Below are 25887 nucleotides of genomic sequence, written 5' to 3' on the forward strand. Positions count from 1 at the left end.
AAGTCCAACAAAATCATCATGGAGAGGTTACGAGAAAGTTCCCATGTAACAAGAGCAAGGAACCAAAGTCCAAGGGAACACAGCAGTAGCTAACAGAAAAAAAGACACAGGGATTTACTGAAGCAACGAAGGAAAGCTAGCAACAGCAATATGAGCAGAGGAGTTGCCACAACTCTGTACCATGAAGAGGCAGAGATGTTCAGAGAACGGAAACTCCAACCGAGTGACCTACAGAAGTATCACTAGAAAGGAATGGATGCCGGCCCCAGCTCTATCCTCTTGCGCCGCTGGTAACAAAGTTCCTAACTCCTCCGGCACCAGGAAGGAAAGAACAGACACAACAGGAAATAGAGGAAGAGGGAAACAGACAGCATGACTCACTGAGTACTACTCCCGCACGCACGGAAAAGGAAGGAGCGGAGGGAGGCATAGGAAGCAGTCAGCGCGTGCTGGCTGCAAACTGAGGAGCGCGCAGCTCCTCAGAACAATAATTGATTTGTCTGATTTACCAGAACAACAGCAAGCCACGCACCAGCCCCATTTTATTGCCTGTTTTACATTCTATATCTGCAGGAGATCGTATTTATTACAGAGCAAGCTACAGCAAAAACACTAATAAACCTAAGATAAGAACCAGCCTTATATTCCACTGACACGCACATTCCAACTCCTGTCTGCGGTAAGGGAGGGAGTGGAGACTGGATCGAGGAAAAACAACGTGTAAGCATAAAATGCGAATCTATGAAGTGAAGCAGTCACCACAGAACCATCCTCCAAATCAAATCAGATCTAGTGCCAAGTCTGTCAAATTCTTAGCTGGTTTCAAATTCAATTCATTCCTGGCCTAAAGGGAAACCCGATGATTACAGAAAAGACAACAATGATCGGTACTTCAATATTCCACTTGCTTCACCTTGAAAAATTAGAAATAAAGGAAATTACTAACTTCTTCAGGATCCAAATCACCAGACTGGCAGTATTTTTTCCCCTATTGGTTACCCTGAGAACAGATGCAAAAGACGCAGAAGAAGCAGGTTTAACAAACCCCTGTCCAAAAGGTGGGGTTCACTCAGCTGGTGCTATGCACAGATGCTGTGTACCTGATGGAAAACACAGCACTCAGCTGACATTAATGGCAAAAATCATCTATATTAACGAGAAAACAACAGAGAAAAGAATCACCCAAAAGTTGGGAGCTAGCAACGTTTCTGAAAAATCAAAAACCTGTAACAAGCTCACAATATGGGACATGGTGCAAGAGGCTCTACTGGCACAGAACACAAAGTGAGAAAGTGTGCTGAGTAGCCAATAAATGTCCAGTCCAGTCCCGGAAAGCCAATGAGTGGATAGGAAAAGGCCTCCCTGTTTCACTGCCCAGAGGTCAGCATCTCTCTTCCCAAAGAAGGTGTTCCTCCCCCCATTCCTGTGTTGGGATCACTCCTTTACAACCACTGGAAGTAAGCCACGCATGCCTTACACCTGCTAAGGCTCCATACAAGGCCTTTTAAGGCACTCTTGACCTTTACACAGTGAAATCATCTTTGAAAGTGCAAGAGAAGAGATATGGACAATGAGGAGAAACTCAACCTTAAAAGTTGGAGGCCATTAAACCTAGAGTAAATTACATCATGACATAAGATCTTCTGTATAGCATATTTCTTGAGTCTATTTAGGAGACAAAAGTGTGATTAGCTTATATATCTTTTGTTTTTATTCCAAGGATGTATATTGGGATGGCAAGAGGCATTATGCATAAATACTGGTCCACACTAAGTTATTCTGACAGCATACTGCATATCCCATCAGCTCAACAAACACTTCCATTTATCATGACCTATACCTAAGAGGGGGGAACAATGAACTGGGGAGAGACCCAGTTAAAAACAAAAACAAAAACAAAAACAAAAAGATCCAGAAAGTCTTACAAAACCATTACGAATGTGTGTATCTCATTCCTCTTATTGGGGGTATTTTGTCTTCACCTCCCTATAAGCTATTTGCCTGTGTGATCCCACATGCTCACCTGTCCCTTGGACAGTGACATCGCCAGCATGCTTCAGGAAGCTGAAAAGCCACACATCTCACTGAAATGGCACAAGGGAGCCCAATACACACATACTTAGCACTACTCTGTGATGGAAAGAAGGGGGGTTTAGAAGCAGAGAGACAAAACTCCTCTATTACAGAGGGCACTAAAAAAAAAAAAAAAAAAAAAAAAAAGCCTGCACTCAGAGCTGAATCATGTGTGATGGAGGTAGACAAGGTCACTCTGACATCTATTTAAATGGAACAGCTTTTTCACTTTTTCTCTCCCACTTGTTCAAGCTTTCCCTGTTTATTTATGTGGTAACTGAGGGAGATTTAACTCACATGTATTTTTAAGTAACACAAGAGCAAACCAATTCTCCAAAATCAAGACAGAAAAGGAGAATAAAGATATGTATGAAAATGAGCTATAGTTGGGGAGGGAGGAGAGAAAAAAGTAGAAGAAAAAAAAATGAAAACAAATTTCATTAAGACCGTTGCTACAAAAAGGAATAAAAGACAACACCAAAACACATCAAGGTATAAGTGGAAGATTCAAAGACAGCAATAAAGAGCATCAGGACACTATGCTGGCAGGTGCCAAAAGCACAGCCCTGAGGCAAGTGTGCCTCCATTCAAAAACCTGCCGAGGACTTCCCCTCACTGCCGACAGGGAATCTGAGCGAGAACGTGAACTCCAAAAGCTCACGAACGGGCCATGAACAGGCCAAAAGGTGTCACACCATCTCCAAGGTTTAATTCGGGTTCTAGAAGGCCCTGGAATACAGGCCTGACATAAGTTTTTGGATGGGCACATCTGGCCCCAGTGTAGAGTCATCCACACTGTGTTTTCCAAAACAAGTATTTATAACTGTTTTCTCCCTCCACTTGAATAGCCAAAAACTTGCCCTTTCATTACTCGACCATCTTCAACAAAAGAATATTAGGAAAATATTGCTGAGACTAGCAGAGGAGACACATGCAGCAATTATCACATACGTCCAGGGTAACTCGGCAAGGTGAGCCAGAGGGAAAAGCAGACCTAATACCAGCAAGCCAGGAGTCACACCTGTTAACAAGAAGCCTTAGCAGATACGTCTTAGTCACCTGGGGCTCGAAGGCCATTGGCAACAGGTTTCTGGGCTTCAGAGGAATCTTAGCTACAAAGAACGTGTTATCAACATACCTCGTTCATTAAACAGAGGCACAACTTTTTGACAAAAGTCCACTCAACGTAGGAAACACTATTCAATCTGTAGTCTGAAGTGACTGGTCAGAGTTAGAAAAGCTCAAGAGAATCCCATTGCTTAAAATGAACATGGTATCGCTATAACCTAGGCAAGGGACAGCTGGCCAGACACATTTATAATAGGCAATCACAAGGAACAATAAGCAAAGTCTGAGCCAGGCTTGGGAACACAACATAACAAGAAGATAATACACTCTAATCCATCACTGCCGTGGGCTAGGCTGAGCTCTAGAAGCTTTTGTTTATACGAGCATTTTCTTCTGGGTGCCCAAGGCAAGCTCCCTGAGTGTCCAAAAGCTAAGATTTACTAGCCCTTCCTCAGTCATCTCCCCTGCGCAATGTGCCCCCCCCCTTACACATGACCTGGATCCCTTCCTTAACCATAAGTTACTATGGAGTTGAAATGGATGGTATGTGTCCCAGGAACAGGTTTTTGATGAGCCAACGAACCTTCTCTGGGCACCTGATCAAATCAACACCTAAGCGGCTCACTCTTCCTTTAGTTGGTTCTGTTTCTCTTCCTCGAAGTTGCTGCTACCCAACACTGCTGTTTCCCTTGCCCACCTGCATGCAAGGATTTTTATCAGTTTTGTTCATTGTTGTATTCTCAGTGCCTGGAGCAGTTCAGGCACAGTAGGCACTCAAATACTTGCTGAACAACTGACAAAGGCATCGTCTTCAGCCAAGAGATCCTAAATGTGCAAGGGTAAAGTCCTAGTCACTAAGTAGTCATTTGGACTCAGCCCTTTAGGAGCTCGTAGGTATCTGCGCCTTCCATTCTTCTATATCATCTCTATGTATTAGCTCACAGGAGCGCGCACATTCCTTCCCCTACGAGACAACCACAGGAAAAAGAAGCCCCAGTTTTTAAGGTTGTCCTAAAACCTACACTTGACCTTTCCCATTAAGACTTTCCAGTCACAGTGATAACTGAACAGGGATTAAAAAAGGAGGTACTTTCTTCTTACTACAATTGGGAAGACATATCTTCTAACTCCTCATAATGAAAAAATGGAAAAGCAACACAGTAACAGTTCAGGTGAAGAGACAGGAGGAGGTTTTATGCCCTAGTTTGAATTCTGCTTTTTCAGAATATAAAACAGGATCTCCATAGATGCATAAGCAGAAGCCCTGGAAAAATTCACATTCTGTGTCTGAAAACAAACGAGTTACAGAAAACACATAAGCTGAAGTCCTCTGGTGAATAAGCAGCCAAGCTCTTGGCGCCTCTGAGCCACACAGCTCTATTCAGGGACACAACTCACCCCAGATATGTCTGCGACACGGTGGATAGGCACTTCCTTCTTGCTGTGCAATCCTTTGCCATTTTTAATAGCTCTGTAAAGGAAGAAGAAAAAACCCAATTAATATACAAATCACATCAGGAAGGGGTAGGAGGGTGGGAAAAAAGGGGTGAGAAGAGAAGTCGTTCAAATGGGGGGAGGTGTCTATCACTACACAAGTCACACTGCACACTGCTCAGTAGCCAGTCTCTGCAAGAGCATTTGGTAGAGGGGAGAAGACAAGCCTGCTCTTCTAAGCCCAGTTCCGAGTACTTGGCTGCTAGTTTCAGCTAACAGTGTGCCTGGTAATCAGAGAAAGCTCCCGAACTTGCTTCCAAATTAAAGGCATTGTTCCAGGCACAAAAGAGGAATCAGTTGGAAGAGCACACTCCTAAGAAACGGAAGTAATAGTGTTTCTTTCTGCATTTAATCACATGAAACATTTTAAATACAAAATATGCAGCTAGTGTTCCAATTCTAATGGAAATAAGTTCCTCCCAGGTAAAAAGATAAATTGGCCTGAATGAAGAAATACTATATGGAAAAGTCATTTTTAAGAGTGGGGAAAAAATTAGCAAAAACTACCTAACTGACATTAAGCCTCATTTTAAATCAGTTTCAGGTTATAACAACAGCCGACTTAGCGGGGGATTTGGGGGGAATCTGTCACACATCTGATCACTGGTTGGTTTGCTCCAATCCCCCATCTTTTATCTCCTAATCCCCTGGGTGGTAGCTTTAGGGATGGAAGCCTAAGCAGCGTCACTGGGTGTGACCACTCATGTACAATGGAGGACCAGGGAATAAAAGCGGACGGGTAAATCACTAAGTCACTGCGTTACTTGGTAAGACCTTCCAGGGCACCGCCAAACTGCAGACCAAAGCAAGGAGCATGTCTGAGTTTAGAGAATGGAAAACAGAGATTCAGGGGGGTGTACCCACTCTCCAGACTAGCCTTTTTAGAGTTTCTGAATTCCAGACAAAGTGTAGAGAAAAATGCACAGACCAGGATTAGTATGTTGGGCCCTCACACTACACGTTAGCAACCCCACTCTACCTTACCCTGCAGGGGTTACTTTCAGGTCCTAACTTTCTAAATCAAACTCACATATACCAAATGGAGTGGGAGTTGCTCAGTGCTGAGCGGCACAGTCCTACTTCTTATATACTTGGGATGTTATCATCCACCCCTCACCCCTGCCTCCACCTCTGGGAATCTCTCACTCAACTAATTTGAAATGCCTTCTATTCAGAAATAACTTACTATCTACTTTCTATTCCATAACAAGGGTAAGAAATGAAAGTACAGATGTTTAATAAAAACGAAGCAAAACACTCACTCTGATCTGTGCTAACTGAAAAAGCATTTCTGAGTTCCTTGAATTCACATGGTTCCTCCTGAATTTGAATCGAGGGCTTTAGCCTTAGAAATTACAAGTGGGTCAGAATTTTCCATTTATAATTTAGTCCAGTGATCTATCATTCAGGGAATGTGTTAAATGATCACAGACCGGGGCTGGTTCTCAAGGTATGCTGCTAGTACCTTGGGATTGCAAACTAATGGCAGAGGATGGGAAGATGGCTTATATGGAAAACCAATGGCTGGAGACCCAGAACAGATCTGACTCTTCCACCTCACAACACCCAGCATACATCCTTCTGCCACCAGCAGGCTCTCCTCATGTTACCACCATAAACTTGAAGGCGCAGCCTTGGGAACAAGAAGCCTCTGTGAGGTGAGGCAAGCTCACTGCCACCCTGACTGTAACTCACCTTCCTTCAAGGCAAGGCCTGCTAAGCCTTCTGCAAGTCCTCTGGGGGCACAAAATGCCTACAGCTTTATCTTCTTCTAAAAACAAGGACAACCAAAATAAATGGACCTGCCCTATAAACAGATGGGTTCATGTGACAGCACTGCTGAACTTGTGGCCTTTCCTGGGGGCTGGAGAGCATCTCATAAACTACAAGGAAAAAGAACAGGGCCTGAGCATTAAGTGAGAAAACAAAGGTTCTCGAGACAAAAGCAGTGAGGTGATAAACTAAAATTCTGCTTTCTTTTGGTGACCCCAAAGCAGCTCTGTGCCCAAAGCAGAAATCCAGGACTTAGCCAAGATTAAGCATGCTTAAGAGAGAAAAACATAATACCTTAAAACCAGAAAACATGAATTAAAAAACAAAATTCTTAAAAATTAAGCCTTAATAAAAAATTTTTGAAAAAAAGAAAAACTTCTTTATTCTCTACCTTGTTCCTAAAAAGGATACTATCAGTTGTTTATCTGCATATTGGCATTTATTTTGGAAAAACCTTCAAAGACTTAATCTTTTCATACTTACGACTGCTAAATTAGTTCAATTTCGGGCACATTCAAGAGGTAGCAAGAAAGCCATATTTTATTATCATGATGTATAAACAGAGAAACAGTGCTCACCATTAGTTCTTAAAACAGAGGCAAAATCGGAAGTTAATAATTTATAAGCACTAAATAAAATAATGCCCACCTAGGAAGCACTTGGAAGGGTAAGTGGTACACCAGACCCAGGCAGCAAATATGAGGGCTGTCTAAGAAATCAGCTACACGGGCTAATTCAGTGTGGGTCTCCCTCCCTGTGCTGAGGTTGCTTTGGCTCTTGTTCCCAAAGTGCTGCAGAAATGACCTGGGAGGCACCTCCGGAAAACCTCCCTCAGCCGGAAACAAGGCTGATGCCACAGCAAGAGCTTCTTCTCAAGAGAGTATCTGGGGGAAGTACCCAGTATAGAATCCATGCATGCAGCTCAAAGAGGAAAGGAGCAAGCACCAAGAGTGGCAGGCTTGCCATGGTTCTTTGCCAAAGGAGACATAATATACATCTTGTTCCAGGACTGTAAAGATATGTGACATGCCTGCCTACCAACTGTTGTATAAATGGTAAATAAAGTGGAGATCCAGCGTCTGCTGCTTTGTCACTACTTCTCAGTGGGGCCCCCTGCATCTTATGTAACCAAGTTTCCCTGGGTTTGGGAAGCTGGGTCTTTGAGACCTGGGAGGACATTCAGGTAGCAGGTTTGCTTCCACTGAAATAGTCGCCACACAGCAAACACCTGACTCCCCTCCCCCACTCCCTCTCCCTGCAGGCTGCAACCACAGCTCAACATCCCTTTTCATTAGGCAAGGAATGAAACTCCTGACTTCTAAACTTCTCCTGCTGTGTCTGCTTAATAGCTGCTTTCTCACAAAAGCAGGCTGGTGCTCAGGCCAGCCAGGAGAAAGGAAGCAGTGGGGCAGAACAGAAGCAGCAGTATAAAGATGGCAAAGCCGAGATGTGTAAATAACGGACAGAAATCATCACCAGACAGGAAAAGTGAGTGTATGTCCACCTACATATACAAAGGGGTAACGGGGCAAAAGAGGGATAAAAACTCAGCTTTCTAGGTGGCTTCTAGAAGCATCTAGAAGCCACAGTGTGGGAGAGGAATCCCATTCCAATCACTGGAAAACACTTTTCTTTCTTTAAAGTTTGAAATTCTCATGTATGAGATGCTACTGCCTCCCCAGTTGAAGTTAAAACATGAACTTTGCAAAGACAGGTAAGAACACTGTTGAAGCGAGATTACCTCCACTGCCTCAACACCACAGGAATAGAATCTGAGCACTCTTAATGCAAAGGAATAGAGTTTGCTCTAAGGTTTTAAGGTCCCTTGCTCAGGCAGTAAAACCGAAGGACCAACCTTCTCCAAGGCACCACTGACATGCAACAGTTCATCTTGTGCCAACAAATAGGCCGTGGTGTTTTTTTTTTTTTAATTTTTATTATTATTTTTTAGGCTGTGGTCTTAATTCCAATTCAATGATGGTAGATTATTATTCCCAATATATGATTTTGAGCAATTACAAAGAAAGCCAAAGGCTTTACAGTTAGATCGAACCTGATCCAATTATAGAACAGTGGTCTCATCAGGAATTCTTAACCTGGGGACATATATGAGCTTCACACTTAGGATGCTGGGTTTACCTATAAACTACCCTGAAACGACAGGAATACACCTGTGAATTTTTCTGGGGAATAGGAGCTTCCAACAGGGTGTCAACTACTTTCATACATAAAAGAGATCTAAAGAAAACAAAGTGATGGAAAGCAGAAATGGCACATAACAGAGACGTACCCAGAGAATGATGAGGCAAGGGAGGATGCAGAGCTGAGAGATCAGGAGATCCTGAATCCATAAGTTCCCCTTAACAACACTTTCTTGGTAACTAGAAACCAAAATGTCCCTTAATTGCTTCTGCTTCATCGCCTACATCCAATATTTTCTTCCTTCCTAATTGTACTCACATGGCCTTTTTGTAACCCTATTGGGCCAGGCCTTCCCCAATTTATTCTAAGATAACATCAGGAAATTTTTAATTAAACTCACTCAATCCCTTTTGCTACTGCACATCACGCTGATTTGACACTGCACACATTTTTGCATGACTTCTCCATAAAAATGTTTTGTTACTTTGTTGTCCTACTTTTATACCCAAAACAAAGACTACCAACCTGTGACATCAACTGAAAAATACAATGCTTGGTTTTCATGGGCCTCTACCATACGGTCCCAGTTTATGTCCCTCACATGATTTCCATATTACTCCTTCCAATTCAATTAGGCCCACTGTCTCCATGTGTTCTGTAAGTTATTCATTATGGGTGCCTAGCCAGGTCCAAATTACAGCATGAAAATCGTTATAGTGTGTCCATAGCAACAACCTCACCACAATCATAAACTAGTTATCACTTCAGGAATACTTAACCTGGGGTCCTAGTAAGCTGCAGTTTGTATGCTGGGAGTCTCTATGAACTACACTTTGAAATGATAGCAGAATCATATTCTCATATATAGAATTATTGTATTTCACCTATATGTGAGTGTATGTATATCATTCGGTTCAGCAGGCAATTATTAAATGTAATACATTACTTTCGAAGTTTATTAATGTGTTACTCTTTATTTCTTACAGGTAAGACTTCAGGCCCTTTAAGGGTTAGGATTCTGTCCTTAATATTTATTAAGGTGTTTAACACAGAAGCTATGTTCACATATATTCTATAACTCAGGGTCATCTGGTTTGATTATAGTGTGCCAAGTAAAGCTGAACAAATGACTGGTGACTGACTATTGTGGAATGCTGAAAATATTTCAAACTGGAGACATGGGTAATGCCCAAGTGACTGCAGGGCCAGAGAGTGAGGCTTGCCGGCTCTCTTGGATACAGTTTCATGATCTATGTTCCAGTTCTTAAGCATCTTGGTTTTGTTACTTGGAACGATGCATAGCAGAGGAGCTAGAGCCTGGCCTCTGAGCAGAAGCAGAAGTACATTAAGGACTAGAGGAGATGGGCAACAGAGGGAACAGCAGTGAGTGGGAGCAAAGCTCTGACCACCACAAACAATGAAACAGAACAAAGTGGCAGGATTATATGGAACTCCTACTAGACAGCACAGGATGGATGACTGAGGGGAAAGGAAAACAATTCCAACAGAAAAGGTTAAAAAGCAGAACAAACAGTAAATAACTTGCTAAACTTCTAAAGCACCTCTCACTGTGTTTCAGGTCACACTGATGAATACAGTGTTTCAGCATGAACCAAATATAGATATCAATGAAACACAGCAGCAATAAACAATCCCTTTGGCCTTTCTACTGGCTCCTTGGTAGCTGGAGGAAGCAATAGGGTCCTGACGCTCAGAAAATCAGATATGCTGCAAGCAGGCACAGGTGCACAATGGTTGATGGGGGGGGGGTGCTAAGACTGCAGCTGAATTTTCAACAGAATCAGAATTACTGATAAGAAAGATAGAAAAGATGGAGAGTACATGGACTGGAAATGAGAAAACTGAATCCTACGGTCAAGGGGAGGTAGGCAGACTAATGAGTCACTAGGTATTATGAGGCAATAAAGCAAATAACAAAGAACTCTAAGCCATCATCTCATCTAAAACTAATGTAAGAAGAAACCAAGACACATGCTATTGTGCCAGGGGTGACAACATATCTGCAATGCTTAGGTAAGGGGAGGGGCGGCGGGACAGATTGTGAGCTCTGTGGCGGACAACTACTAGAGAAGAGGTACCCTAGTGCTAGACTGATGGGAAACACAAGCTAATTCCACTGTCTCAGATTAGGACCAAAGGACTATTAAGAGCTGGGTAGTCTAAAGTCTTTTTGAGAAGACAAGGCCTCAAGAAAGGTGAGATCGGAAGCAATGACAGCCCCAATGATCTTGCTTTTATAACTTTCCATATCTTGATCACAAAGGCAATACATTGTCATTAGGGAAAAAAAAAAAGTGGGCGCCTGGGTGGCTCAGTTGGTTAAGTGTCTGTCTTCAGCTCAGGTCATGATCCCAGAGTCCTGGGATCAAGTCCCACATCAGGCTCCCTGCTCTGCAGGGAGTCTGCTTCTCCCTCTGCCCCTCCTCCCATTCATTTTCTAAATCTCTCTCTCTCTCTCTAATAAATAAATAAACTCTTTAAAAAAAAATCGTGGAACAATGATCCATAATTTTATTCCAAGATCAAAGCACCAGTAACATAATTTCTAAGTGCTTATATACACATACACCCATCCACCTATACTTTAAGAAAATTGTGGAATAGTTTTGTAGTCTCTTTTCTGCTAGAAATGATAACTAAACGAATGTTTCCTTACGTTTTAATTTTTTACATCATTCTAATAGCTGAAGATAAATCCATCACATGGATGTAAGCTCCATAACTTAATCAATCACCTACTGCTAGATGCTCATGTGACTAGAATACTATTATAAATAATGCCATGAGGAATAACTTTTAAATAAACTGTTGGGTGCTTCCCTAATTATTCCTTAGGATAAATTAATAAAAGTGGAACCGCCGTGTCATAGGGCAACGCATACTGATTCTGGTTTCCATCTCCCTTTCCTAAGGTGAACGAGCAGAACATGCCGGGCCTCAGGGACGCAGGGGATAAGGCTGTGATTTAGGTGCTTCCTTCCCATGCATCAAGATACCTACATATATCTCCACTCATAGAACTATATTTGTATTGACTAAATTGCTCATCCAAATCCCCATGAAACCATGTGTTTGTTTTTATCCCCAATGCACTTGATGAAATATTTGTCACTGGAACATGAACAAATCAGAGAAAATTTTAATGTGTGTCTTCTGACTGAGTGAAAAGCAACAGACTCACTGTTTAGAAAATGGTTTTTCCAATGTAAGCTACATTTACTGGGACTTACTAGAGAAGATTCATTGCCATTCCACTAGAAATTTGCCTCTCTGGACTTGATGCAAAAGCAAGAGGAATGGGAAGTAATCCTTCTCAACTTCTGTGCCTAAAGCTGGAGGGTAAGAGTCAGGGGCAGCTTAGGATAAAACAGAAGTACGCGGGAGAGTTTATAAGAAATTTAGATGCAAAGAGTCCTGCAAATGAAAGAAAGCTATGAAGAGGATTTCCTCTTCGCAAGCAGCTATAAAATCCTGCACATTGATGTATCAGTGATTAATTATTCGAACTACAGTCGTCCTGAGAGATTTCCAAGGATTAGAGCAAAAGTAGGATAGGGATGCCGGTAATAGAGACTCAGCTCTCCAACCCACTCAACCACCTGACATTGCAGATGAGCCAAATCAAGCAAGCGCAGCAACCCTCAAGATGATTTCATATTAAATTAGCCAAGAGCTGGTGGAGGCTACTCAGAAGGAATCAAATTAAGGAGCCATGAATGCAGAGTATGAGGAAGGGGAAAGAGACAAGAGCCAAAGGGAATAAGCAGGTATTCAGCTACCTTGGTGGGGAACAAGTATGGCTGTGATCACAGGGAAGGCACTACTAGGTAGCGAAGTCCAAAGAAATCCAAAGCTTCTCATTCCCTGGGTTGTTCTCTACTACTTAGAACCATGATCTTAATTCCAATTATAATAAGGATTAATCTTCCGGAAAAGAACACCTATTTCGAAGTGTTTTACAGTGGTAAGGAATTGGGCAGTGGTTCTCAAATTTTAGTGCGTACCAGAATTACCTTGAAGTATGTGTTATAAGAGATTGCTGTGATTCAACTCCAGAGTTTCTGATTCAGTAGGTCTCAGGTGGAAAAATTGGGGAGAGGGGTGGCCAGTGAATTCACATTTCTAACAAGCTCCCAAGTGACAACGACATCACTGGTTGGAGGATCATACTTTGAGAATCAATGGTTTAGGTAGTCAACTTGTAAGATGTTTAAAAGAGTCAACAGTCAATGTCACTTTATTGTTACAATTCATTTTGGATGAAAATTACATTTCCAGTATGATTATCTTCAAATGTTATTTTGCAATACATTTGAAATATATTTGAAACCAAATATTCAGGCGTTGTGTGAAAGGAGCAGTGCCTCTTGGCCAAGAGAACAGTGAGGAGGATAAGCTGCTCTGTGGTGTGTGCAGACAAACCAAATTCGGTAGAAAGGTAACTCTAGAACTTCCTCTGAATGAATATAACCAGAGCAGACCAGTGAAAAGATCAGGCAAGGCAGATTTACTATGAGCTCGTTATTTGACCATGACCTGTAGAACCACCCACGGCTTTGTGTACAACATAGCAGAAGAACCTGATGGGTTCCAACTGTACCCCAAACCCTCATACTAGTCATCAAGATACATCTCACAGCCTGAGTTCCACAGAAGGAACTGGGGGTAGGGAGGGAAGAGAAGGATAGAATAAAGAGAGTGAGCAGATCCTCTTAATATCCTGAAGGAGAAAACTATCTGGAAACGGAGACATTATGCAGCTCTCCAGAAGTGGCCATTTGTGTTGCTTTAAATGCAGATTGATTACTGCTATTTGGATGTTGAGTGCATCATCTTTTCTGAAGAAAGGGAAAAGCTAAATTTCCCCACATTCAGCTGTATCGTCAAATCACTTCCCCACACCAGCTCTTTTAATGCATTTTCCTGTTACCACATCCACTTGCAATAGCTGATCTACCCTACTCCTCAAAAGTGAACCCCCCGCCCCGCCCCACTGACATGTGCTGAATCCCATTAACAACCTCATGACCATGACACATAACTGCAAGCCCAAAATATAGCGGGGTGTGCACTTTCAGGGTTAAAAAAGAAAGGAAGCCACTAGGATACTGAAGAGAAAGAATAGCCTTCTTTCTCTGCGCTGGCCTCCAACCTCTACTGGCATGACATAATGCAGCTGAGTGGAGCGGGCAGAAGACCATTCCCCCAACTCCAGCTTTCTAGGATACTTGGGCTAAAAACCCAACAGCACCCCAGAGTTATAGAAATCTACAACTAAACAGTAAAGGAAAGAGGAAAACTTCCAATCAAAGCTCTGTTTTTCACAGTATTCAGTAGGACCTAGTTTTATTCAAAGAAAATTTTACTTGTTGAGGTCATTAGATTGAAAGTGAGAAATCTTGGTTTATTTAAAGCTGTACCATTAAACTATTGAGAAGATAAGAACAGAGGCTGGATAGAAGAGATGAATTTCAGGGAAATGCTCTCATGGGAAAATTTAATAGCAATGAGAGATGGAATAAAAAAAAGATGTAAGGCAGGCAGTGTTAATAATGGAAAGGGAGAAAGGAGGAGGGGCTAAGAAAACAGGAGGAAAAGCGAAGAAATAGGGAAAATCCCAATTTCCAGAGGTACTATTAAAGTTATTTAATGTCGGTCCCTCCGAGATTACATGCTTTGTAAGGCTTGAGTCTATTATCTTTTTTCTTCATTACTATTATCCCCAATGCCTGGGACCCAGGATACACTCAAGAAAATGAGAATGGAGAAAAGAAATGAATGCAAAGCCATCACATGCAAGATAAACCTGCCTTGAACAACTATTCCCAGAAGAGGAATGATCTGTTTTCTTGGAGAGCTGGTTAACTCATGTAATCTATATGTTGTGATAGGCTATATTAGTTTTAAAATTTCAAAATACACAAATTCAACACCGGTTTTCTCACTGGATAGATACATACAGACGAAACTTGCTTTTTATTAAGACATTTAACCAATCCGAACTGTGTCAAACCAGTAGTGTTGAGCTCTTCCATTTAAGAATCCTAAAGCCAGAGGTTTTAACTTAGCAATGGCAAGTGCTGGTGAGGAAGTTTTCACATTTCGTTCATAACCAGTATTGTAAATGACAGTTAAATTAAAGATACAGAGAAGAGGGACCCTATCCAAAAGTTCTGTATTTTTTTCAAGAAACAGCTTTAAAAAAAATTGTTTTCAACTACTGAAATTTTGTGGAAAAACATCTATAAATCAGAAAGAAAGTGGAGCTGCTCTGGCTAGATTAAGAGTAGGTGACCAAAAGTACCTCTTTCCCAGTGGTACTGAAAGCATTTCAGTGGAAATGCAAAATAAACTTAAAATTCACTGCTACAAATGCATGGAAATGGTAAGCCTGCCTTGGCCCTCAATAACTACATTACCAAGAGAGAATGTTACTTCAGTTTCCCTCTTAATAATGACTACTGATATCGGCCTAGGAAATAGTTAGCGAGTTCTAGCCTCCTGATCAAAGTCTGTGATGGAAATGCCAGCACAGGTTTCCTAGAGGTTCCAGCAGAGAGAAGTCAAACCGGGAGGGCGCTGTCAACCACACTAGGTAAAAGCAAGAGACATTTGATAGGATTTTAATCAAAGACTGGTGTTTATGGGGTTTGGAGATTAGAGGTGCAGAGGTCAGCAAGGCAGGAGCACTAGCTGTTTTTGTTTTTAAAGAAAGGGAATGTTGCAAGGTTTGTTCCACCGGAAACATGAGTCCCTGTGGAGCCTGGAAAGACAGGGAGCCCAGGCAGAGCTGAGACGGGGGCAGGCCTCTGCTTGCCTTGCAAAGATGGAGGACACCACCAGTTTTCTGAATCTGCAGTGCGCCGGGCGAGAAAGTGGATGCACACAAAAAAGATAAGGGAGAGTCTGCCCTTGTCTCTTCTCATGAGATAACCCTAACCTCATTATGTATGTCCAGAATGAATCTAAATTCATTTAAATCTGCTCAGACACTAGATTGTTCGATGCAATTGCTTTCCCACAGTCTAGCTGGGGCATCACTTTCTTTTTTGAATATATACATCCTTCTGTTGAAATTACAAAATCTTAGAATTAAGAGGGCCTTAAAGGAATAAAGCCCCAACACTGAGCTAACATAACTTCTGTGTTTTCCTGCAACAAGTCACAGATTCTAACAGTTTCTAGGAAATTTTAAAATATTACATTTTTAAATCAAGTTACTGGTAGCTTCGGGAGAATGCACACAGATGATATCCCCCGGGTCTGGATGTCCAAGGAAAACAAGGCACACAGCCAGGCTTTGATCTGGCTCCAAGCATTACCAGCTCATCTTCGGTGCCCACAGCAAGCTCAACAAACCCCACTTGGAAGACCTCTTAGAATGCTAAGGAAATTCACATTCTGGCCTACTTAAAATTAAACTGGAAGTGTTATACCAAATACACAGGCTAGAGTATGAGAGAAAATACGAAGGGTCCCAATAATGACTCAGTATCTTGGAAATATCTCAGAAGGATAGGAGACAGATTCTCTGAAGGAGTCAAAAGCCCCACCTTAAGTTTAGAACACCCATCAAGCCAAGTAATGCAGTGAGGCAGCTGAGCAAGAAATACTGCAATAAAACGAAAACTGAAAATGTTGGAAAGTCCATATGGGGATAGAAAATCAGGGTGGTGCAGAAAAGACATGATGTGTCAGACTCCCAACAAAGCCCGTACAAGCGGGAACCGAGTTCAGGAGTGACAACACGAAGCATGGGTCAGCTGCATATAAAGTCTATTTTACTAAAAACATGACGTACACACACACACACGAACTCTCAGAAGCTTGGGACAAAAATCAAGGGCTTTTCAATGGAGCCCACGAGACAAGCAAGGTGTGAGAGTACCAGCAAAAATGCCGAAACCTTATCTTGCCAGGACACAAGGTAACGAGGGAGGAGGCAGCTGATGATAGACAACTGAACTGGAAAGGAAGGCACCTATCGGGAATTAGGTGTTTATTTATCCTTTCAACAAAAAATGATGTGCTTTCCTCTAAATATACCAGCTACTGGAGGTATAATGAAGGTTTCCCAAAAGCAGAGAGGCATGTGAAAGAAGGGGTCCCGAAGGGGGTCAGCACACTGAACAGAGCCGCCGAGGTGGTATGAGCTTGTTTCTGGCAGCCAGGTGGATACGCTGGAAAGTAGCAGGTAAACTTCAAACTGGTACTCTTCCTCCCCCTGTCTCTCTCCTGGCTTTCCCATGAGCATATAACGCATCACTCCCGGAACTCCAGTCATATGGTCTGAGCAAGAGCGGCAGAATAGAGCCCCTTGCAGGGGAAGCAGCGGCTGCAGAGCCCTGAGAAAGCTCATCAACTCCTGCGCAGGCAGCTGCGCTGACCCACGAAGGCAGCCGCGTTAACAGGCTGCCCTTTCCCCAAAGCTTACAATGCTTCTCTAAAACGATTAATGGCCAAGCAGTGCTGCGGAAAGCAAAGTCAATGGAAGAGCACTGTGCACCAATGCTGGTACCACTAGTGATAACCAGAGGGAAAAACGGGAATCTAGAGGTCAGGGACAAAGCCATCTGTTGAAATCAACACTCCTGTGGGGAAAGACTAAAGAAAATGCTGGCCTTGCTACATTACCTTCATCCACATATTATTTACCTAACAAGTTCCAGGATGAAAGACTGATATGAATATAGCAGATGTTATTAATTTGGCCTTTGCTAAAGCATTAGACACAGCACCTCAAGAAATTGTACTTGGGAAATTAATTCAAATTGGCCTGGTTCAGCACACAATCACCAAAGATTAAAAAGTAGCTGAAGGATGATAATCAGAAGACAGTTAAGTGACAGTCCATGCAGTGAGAGACTTGGGGTCGACACCAAAGCCATTCTTCTTTGGGGGTTCTATTCAGGGTCCAGGAAAGGAGTAAACAACCCGCTAATGAGATCTGCAGAGGACACTAAGCTGGGAGGTGGAGGAACCACACCGACAGGGGCATAAAATTACAAGGCAGAGTTCAACTGGAAAAAACAGCTGATCTATCTAGGGGAAAACAACCTTAACTTGAATAATATTCGAAAGACAGGCAGGATAAGGGGCAGCAGAAACATGTAAAAAGAGCTCTGACATGCTGTAATGTGACAGAACCAGGTAAGAATGCTAAGGGAACATGAGGAGTGTATCATGGGGAAATGGAGTGCTTCAAAGTGAAAGCAAACTAAAAGCAGAGTACCAGCAAATAGGTGGTCTTCAAGCGAGGTCAACTCTACCACTAAAATGGGGGGAGAGGACATTCTGAACTGAAAATATCTTTTAATGGCTACAAAACCACCATTCCCATCTGGCAGGTGTTCCAGTCTTTCTTGGATCTTACAATACTGTTTAAAGGAAGACTCACAGGTCACGCTGCCATTTCTCCTACCTCTTTATGAGATCTGTACTGCCTTATGGCAACTCCTCACAGGCTTGGGGAAGTGGTTAATTCCTCTCTGTTTACTCAACCTACAATGACCCTGAAGCCAGTATTTCCACCGCCAGTCTGAAAGCAATGGCTCAACACAATTATCTCTAGGCTGCTCACAGCTTTAACAGACAAGCATGTCGTGACATTGATTCTGCTTAAAATGAGTGCTAAAGAGGTTGTTTTCTTCCGAATTTCACTATCCTCAATACCCAAAAAACAAATAATCCAATTAAAAAATGGGCAGAGACAATGAACATTTTTTTCCAAAGACGACATACACACAGCCAAAAGACACAAGAAAAGATGCTCAACATCACTGATCATCAGGGAATGTAAATCAAAACTACAATGAGATATCACCTTGCACCTGTTAGAATGGCTAAAATCAACACAAGAAATAACAGGTGTTGGTGAGGATGTGGAGAAAGGGGAACCCTCTTCCACTGTTGATGGGAATGCAAACTGGTACAATCACTCTGGAAAGCAACATGGAGGGACATCTGCTGGGTGGCTCAGTTGGTTACCCCACACACCCCGGAATATTACTCAGCCATAAACAAGAACAAATATGGGAATGCAAACTGGTACAATCACTCTGGAAAGCAACATGGAGGGACATCTGCTGGGTGGCTCAGTTGGTTAAGCATCTGCATTCAGCTAAGCTCATGATCCCCGAGTCTAGGATCAAGTTCCGCACCAGGCTCCTTGCTCAGCGGGGAGCCCGCATCTCCCTCTGCCTGCCTCTCCCCCTCTCTGACAAGTAAATAAATAAATAAAATCTTAAAAAAAAAAAAAAAAAAGAAAAGAAAAAGAAAACAATATGGAGATTTCCCAAAAAGTTAAAAATAGAACTATCCTATGATCTAGCAATTGCACTACTAGGTATTTACCCAAAGAATACAAAAATACTAATTTGAAGGGATACATGCACCCCAATATTTATAGCAGCATTACCTACAACAGCCAAATTATGGCAACAGCCCAAGTGTCCACTGACTGATGAATGGATAAAGAAGTGGCATGTGTACACACACACACACACACACACACACACAATATGGAGATTTCCCAAAAAGTTAAAAATAGAACTATCCTATGATCTAGCAATTGCACTACTAGGTATTTACCCAAAGAATACAAAAATACTAATTTGAAGGGATACATGCACCCCAATATTTATAGCAGCATTACCTACAATAGCCAAATTATGGAAACAGCCCAAGTGTCCATCAACTGTTGAATGGATAAAGATGAGGTGGCATATATACAATGGAATATTACTCAGCCATAAAAAGAATGAAATCTTGCCATTTCAGCCATAAACAAGAACAAATCCTGCAATTTGCAACAACATGGATGGAGATAGAGTATAATGCTAAGTGAAATAAGTCAGAGAAAGACACATACCATATGATTTCACTCATATGTGGAATTTAAGAAGCTAAATAAACAAGGAAAGGGGGGAAAAAAGAGGGAGGCAAACCAAGAAACAGACTCTCAACTATAGAGAACAAACTGCTGGTATCAAAGGGGAGGTGGACCGGGGAAATGGGTGATGGGGATTAAGGAGGGTGCTTCCTATTGTGATGAACACCGGGTGATGGAGGCACTGTACCGTACACTCGAAACTAGTATTACACTGTATGTCACCTGGAATTTAAATAAAAACTGAAAATATAATCTATAAAAAAAGCTTTCACTATCCATACTCATCAAACACAGCACACGTAGCTATTTCCAACAGCATAGTAAGACAGCTTATTGGGGTGGCTGGCTGGTTTAGTCAGTAGAGCATGTGACTCTTGGTGTCAGAGTCGGGAGTTCAAGCCTTCCATATTGAGTGTATTGTTTACTTTAAAAAAAAAAAAAGATAAAAAAAAAAGATTAAAAAAAAAAAGAAGGTGGTTTGTTTTGGCCTTACTTTCTAGAGCAGCTAAGCAAATTATTTTCATGTGTATCTGCCTGTCACAAATATTCCCTAGTGGCAGAGTGACACTGGGCCAAAAACAGGAGTCTAGATCCCATTGTATTTCCTGCTATGCTGGGAACTTACAACCTGTTTTTCAAGTTACCACCAGGTCACGCTGAGCCCACCCACAGGCTGAGCACAGACTCACCCTCTGAATCCCACTGAAGTGCGGTCTAATCACTACCCATTTCCTAGGGTAGGTAGGTCATCAAATAGTACTTAGCGATGTGAAGCTGCATTTCCCAATATGGGTTCTTTCAGCCAGGCCGTCTCAGTGATAATATAGTTAGGAAGAGAAGAAAGAAGTGAGGAAGGATCGAGAGAAACACCAATTATGGATTATGTATCACATTATTTTCTGCTGGCCATTAAAGAGCCTTAAACAACCAAAGATACTGGTGTTTTCACTGAACTCTTTGTGTTCATGAATTAGGTTTTGGATGGGGCCTCTTGGGAAAAACCCACAAGAAAGAATCCAAAAAGCCACAACAGTCTGACAGACTGATTTCTTAGCTGACACTCTACAGATGCTCTATCCATCAGGATGTGACATGGTGTTAGAGGTAAATGTCACATATCAGGGCACTGTTCTGGGCCAAAGAGCAAAAGAAGTGATCTCAATGACAAAGTCTGAGTATAGATAACATGTGCCCAAACTCATTCCTCCTCAAACTGTACAGCATAACCTGGCAACTACCACACTTCTAGAACTAAACAAGCGGCTGAGTGCGACATACGCCTCTCTGAAACAGTGTCTATATTTTCGTTGAGCCCAAGCGGTCTGCTGTACCCAAGTCAGCTCAAGACCAGCTCATTTTTTGCTCTTTCCTGGGAAGCACCAAACTACCAGCACCACCCAGTGACAGAATCTCTGTTAGTAAGAGCCATAAGGAACATCACTGGTAAGAAACAACACCGAGCAGTATGCATGTCCTTGGGGCAACCAGCCACAGGAATGAAGGACAAGAGTAAAATGTCACAGGGCTTCTCAAATGCTCTCCTGCCAGCTGTCAGAGTGTGAAACAAAAACTCATTTCCTAATAAATCTTTTCATTTCCTTTGTACATGACAAAAGGTCAAGAGGTGATAAATGGGAGGGACTGGGGAACAGAGGTCTCTGGAGGCAAGAACCTGAGGCAAATGTCCTGCACACACAAGCAGAACTTCACTGTTAGTCCCAGGGAATGATAGGATGGTGGTGGTAAAAATATCTTATATTCTCACCTACGATTCATTTTACATCCATATGAGATCATATCTAATTTATGCCTATTTTGCAGATTTAAAAAAAATGGAGGCCCAAGTGTACTTAATCAAGGTTACACAGCACACTCAAACTGTGCCCCTTTTCTTTTGATAGGGGACAAACTGGGATAAAAGCATACTACAAGCTTTCTCAGCACACTGGCTTCCATCACATTCTCTCAGGGATAGGCAGGATAGTGGGAAAGAAAAAAAGTGGGGCTGTTGGTCTCAATGTGTTCACTTTAGAATTCTTCATCTCACCTGGCCTCTGCAGCAAGCAGCTCGTCATAGTGAGAGGACCGCTGATCGTCATCTTGCCGGTATCTGATCACCGTGGCTAGACCTTTGCTGACAAGGGCCTCAGCAATGTTTCTGCAACAGAAAAGATAGGTCAGTGAGCACTAGAGGTGCATATGGGGCTCAGTCAACAGAAATAATAACAGTTAGCACCTGGAGGTCTTAACGCATCCTGACACAGGGAGGGAGAAACCAAGGATTTCAAGACCAATGAGTTGCTAAGCTAGAAATCCAAATAAAAGGTGAAATAACAAAGTTCCCTAGCTCAGCATCTTTCTGGTTACTACAGTCAGATGCTATATCAATCCATACATAAACACTAGCAGAAAATATCTGTAAAAAGCCCACATTAGGCAGGGCTATTTACAGAATGTTATAAACAAGTCACTACCCTCAAGAAAAGTCTTCTCTAAAATATCAGGCACACAGATAAAAAACAAAACACCTAAAAGCATGACCTATATTTCTTAAAATCTCCTTTCTAGCCTATACTGTAACTAGAAAAATGCCTTGCTCCAGCTTGGTAATGTTAGAAAGGTTAGTCTAACATAACACCCCAGTGCTTTGCGTCTCCTCAGAACTCCTGACAGTGGCTCTTCCACCCCAAAGGGGCTTTTAGAAGGTAAGGCTATGAATGAATTTGGTGGCAGGCGGGGGTGGGGTGGAGTGATGGTGGTGTTCCTACAGTGGAATGAAAATTCTTTATGAAGAAATGGAAAGAGATGGCGGAAAATTAGGTTAAAAAGTATAAAGTCAGAGATGACCAGCTTTGGAGCAATACTTCAAATAAAGAGTCTTTTTAGGACTACAGAAATATTCAGATTAAAACCCTGCTTAAAGCAATTCTCAAATGTGTCGAATCTTCTTTACTCCACCAGAATAAGAGGTGCCACTGTCAGTGGCCTCTATATACTCTAACCAGAGCAGAGTATGTTGGAAAGGACTCTCAGACAACAGATAAAACATATTTGCACGATAGCTCCCCAAGCTGGAAAGGGACCTTTGATGTGAAACAAAAGAAGCTGCGAACTGCAAAAACAAATTTTTTCATAAGTTACCTGTAGCAAGCACTGGAGGACAAAAGGCACGATACTACTGGGGCAGAGTGATGGTTATGTCTTTCTTTGTGTCTGTCATAGTTACACCAAAGGCCCCACTCAAACCATCTGGTTAGCTGCCCTTCAGGGAGGAGGTAGGGTAAGCAATAGGCTACTGTACCATATGCTATGATTTAGTGTTGTATAGAACTGTAGTTAACTCTTAACACTCTAGTGTTTAGAACCTCAGACTCTGGAGCTGCTGGAAGCTGGACTAACCACTCCTTGTGCATGTTTAAGCCACTGAAAGGTTCTCTTCATCAAAACCCAGGAATTTACTTTTTTAAAAGAAGACAAAAAAAATATGTGCGGTAGAGAAAAGAGGACAAGATGCTACGGCTGACTCTCTCTCATTATGTGCCCCTCTGCTGTCTGTTTATCTACTGCCAGCACGATATTAATATCTCCAAACCGCCACGGAATTAGCACTTCTCAAAATCCACTCCCACAAAGAGGCTGCTTTGCTGGCCACCCTGTCTCCTGAGTCACCGCACAAGCGTGCTGGCAAACGCTGTCATTATCGCAGAGTTGGGTTTGGCAGCGTGGAGAATGCCAACAGCCCCGAATCAGCAGCTGTAGCTATTGATATATGGTGAGAATTTAACTAAGGGTGTTACCAAGAAGCCCCCAAAGGGCAGGACAGCAGCTCCACCCACCAACGGGTCAGACAGGAGACTGGGGGGCAACTCTACCTGCGGCAGGGTTAGATGTTGTGGCGATGTGAAATGCCCAAAGAACAAAGACATATTTGTTATTGCATTTTGAACTTCTGCGCGCTGACATTTTACAGTCAATACAGGGAGTTAGGAGGAGAAAGCTGGAATGACTGAGCAGGCAAGAAAAGACTCACACAAATAAGCCTCTACATAAAAAGATAAGAGAAAGCGAAGCAAAACAGCACAAATGTTTAATGATCCACCCCTGTTAATGCTGCTCAAATCAATTCACAGAACTGAACTGGGTACCTACAAGGCCAGCAGAGAACCAAGGGCACAATCCTTCCCTTCTGTATCCTGTCAGCTGACACATTATTAGACAAAGCAGATAAGGCCTCGGATTCCCACTCTACAACCTGCCCAATACCAGCCTCTCCCTTCTCTCCACAGCTTAGGGCATAAGCCATGTTCTCTTCACTTCTCATCCCTAATTACAGATTTCTTCTCGGGGAACAGTGGTGCTGGTGCTTAGTGAGCAGTGAGCAGAGTAAAAACATGAAATAATAACAGCTGTCATTACTGGGTGTTTACTACAAGCCAGGCATGTGAAAATAACATCACATGTATTTTATTCTTGGTGTATATTCCCCTGCGAAGATTCATCACACCATCTTACAATTATTAATTGACTATCTTCCTTTCTAAATTATGACATCTGAGAGGGCCAGGGTTGCATCCTTCTGCACTGAAGTGCCTAGCCCAATAGCTGGCATAAAGTAGGCAGTACCTATTTTCTGAATGAACTTAGTTTATTTAGGATAATTTTTAAATGTGGCAAAATCACAGTACATTCCTTTAATTTTTGTTTTAATACACCCTGAAAATTGAGATACTCTTTGGAGTGTCAGAAAAACACCCAACGGTTTTGGAAATATAGCCCTGGAACATTATTATCCTAAGCAACTATTAACCAACCTTGCCCAGCATAGAATTAAGGACAAAAGCTTTCTATGTGCCTTACCAGGTTTGTCTTTCCCCTCCCTGTTATCTAAAATTTGAATTTAAAGAGAATGAAACGGAGAGAGAGGAAAATGGAATTAGCCTAGATCCATGTACTTGACTCTCTCATTCATTTCTTTTGGCTACTAATGAAAGGTCAGGAGATTTTCCCCTTGGCCAAAGATGGCTCAGAACCTGACACGGGTATATTTATCAGTTGCCCAGTGAAAAAAAGAGAACATTAAATTATGTGCCATGGCATTAGGCTGCTTTAGACAAATTTATAAGTTCTGCTTTCTTGAGTGTATCAGTAATTCTACTCCAATTACACATGTCTGGATCAAATGGATAATTCACAATCAGCATACAAAAAGGACCTAACAGCCTTGGAAGTCTAACAGGAAATAATCTCTCTGTATCAGCTAGAAACACAAAGAATTGGTGCTGGGATTGAAATGCTTCTCCCAAAAAAAAGAGAAATTTAGGTTCTGGTAAAAGTGAACCGTTGCCATCAGGCATGATCAGGTATTCCTGATACAAACACAAACAACTTAGGCCTCACGTACAGCCGTTCTCAAAAGGTCTTCATGTAGTTGACATCTTCCCTGCCCACTTGTTTCCCCGGCAAGCAGGTTGCAAAAAGCTCATACTTCCCCATTTTAAGATACCTTTGAGACCATGGGGTAGTATACTCTGTCAACACGGTGACAGGTGTTCTATGCCCTTACATGAGAAGAGGATTCTTAAAAAGTAGATTTGGTAGTTTATAGGTTTCCAGGAAGGCCTCCATCTCTTCCAGACTGCTTAATTTATTGGCATAAAGCTGTTGATAAAAGTTTCTAATAATCCTTCCTATTTCATTGGTGTTGGTTGTGACCTCTCCCTTTTCATTCATAATTTTATTAATTTGGGTCCTTTCTCTATTCTTTTGGATAAGTCTTGCCAGTGGTTTGTCTTTTTTATTTTTTCAATCAACGAACCAGCTTCTAGTTGATTTGCTCTGCTCTACCATCACAATGCCGGATTTCGAGCTGTACTACAAAGCTGTGATCACAAAGACAGCATGGTACTGGCACAAAAACAGACACATAGACCAATGGAACAGAATAGAGAGCCCAGAAATGGACCCTCGGCTCTTTGGGCAACTAATATTTGATAAAGCAGGAAAAAACATCCGGTGGGAAAAAGACAGTCTCTTCAATAAATGGTGCTGGGAAAATTGGACAGCTACATGCAAAAGAATGAAACTTGACCACTCTCTCACACCATACACAAAGATAAACTCCAAATGGATGAAAGACCTCGATGTGAGACAGGAATCCATCAAAATTCTAGAGGAGAACATAGGCAGCAACCTCTACGACATCGGCCAAAGCAACCTTTTTCATGACACATCCCCAAAGGCAAGAGAAACAAAAGATAAAATGAATTTATGGGACTTCATCAAGATTAAAAGTTTCTGCACAGCCAAGGAAACAGTCAAAAAAACTAAGAGGCAGCCCACGGAATGGGAGAATATATTTGCAAATGACACTACAGATAAAAGACTGGTATCCAAGATCTACAAAGAACTTCTCAAACTCAATACAC

At 42.1% G+C, this 25887-nt stretch overlaps 1 protein-coding gene across 1 annotated transcript in view; it reads right to left on the minus strand.

The window, feature by feature from the left end:
• The window catches only part of SND1 (staphylococcal nuclease and tudor domain containing 1), a 407925-nt gene that overhangs the window by 161960 nt on the left and 220078 nt on the right, over nt 1–25887 (minus strand). Inside the window, exons 13-14 of the mRNA XM_008705837.2 lie at nt 21510–21620; nt 4540–4612 (exon numbers count right to left, since the gene is read on the minus strand). Coding sequence (XP_008704059.2) covers nt 4540–4612; nt 21510–21620 — 184 coding nt within the window. The remainder of the gene's footprint in view (nt 1–4539; nt 4613–21509; nt 21621–25887) is intronic.

The sequence above is a fragment of the Ursus maritimus genome, unplaced genomic scaffold, assembly GCF_017311325.1.
Source record: "Ursus maritimus isolate PB19 unplaced genomic scaffold, ASM1731132v1 scaffold_3, whole genome shotgun sequence".
Taxonomy (NCBI): domain Eukaryota; kingdom Metazoa; phylum Chordata; class Mammalia; order Carnivora; family Ursidae; genus Ursus; species Ursus maritimus.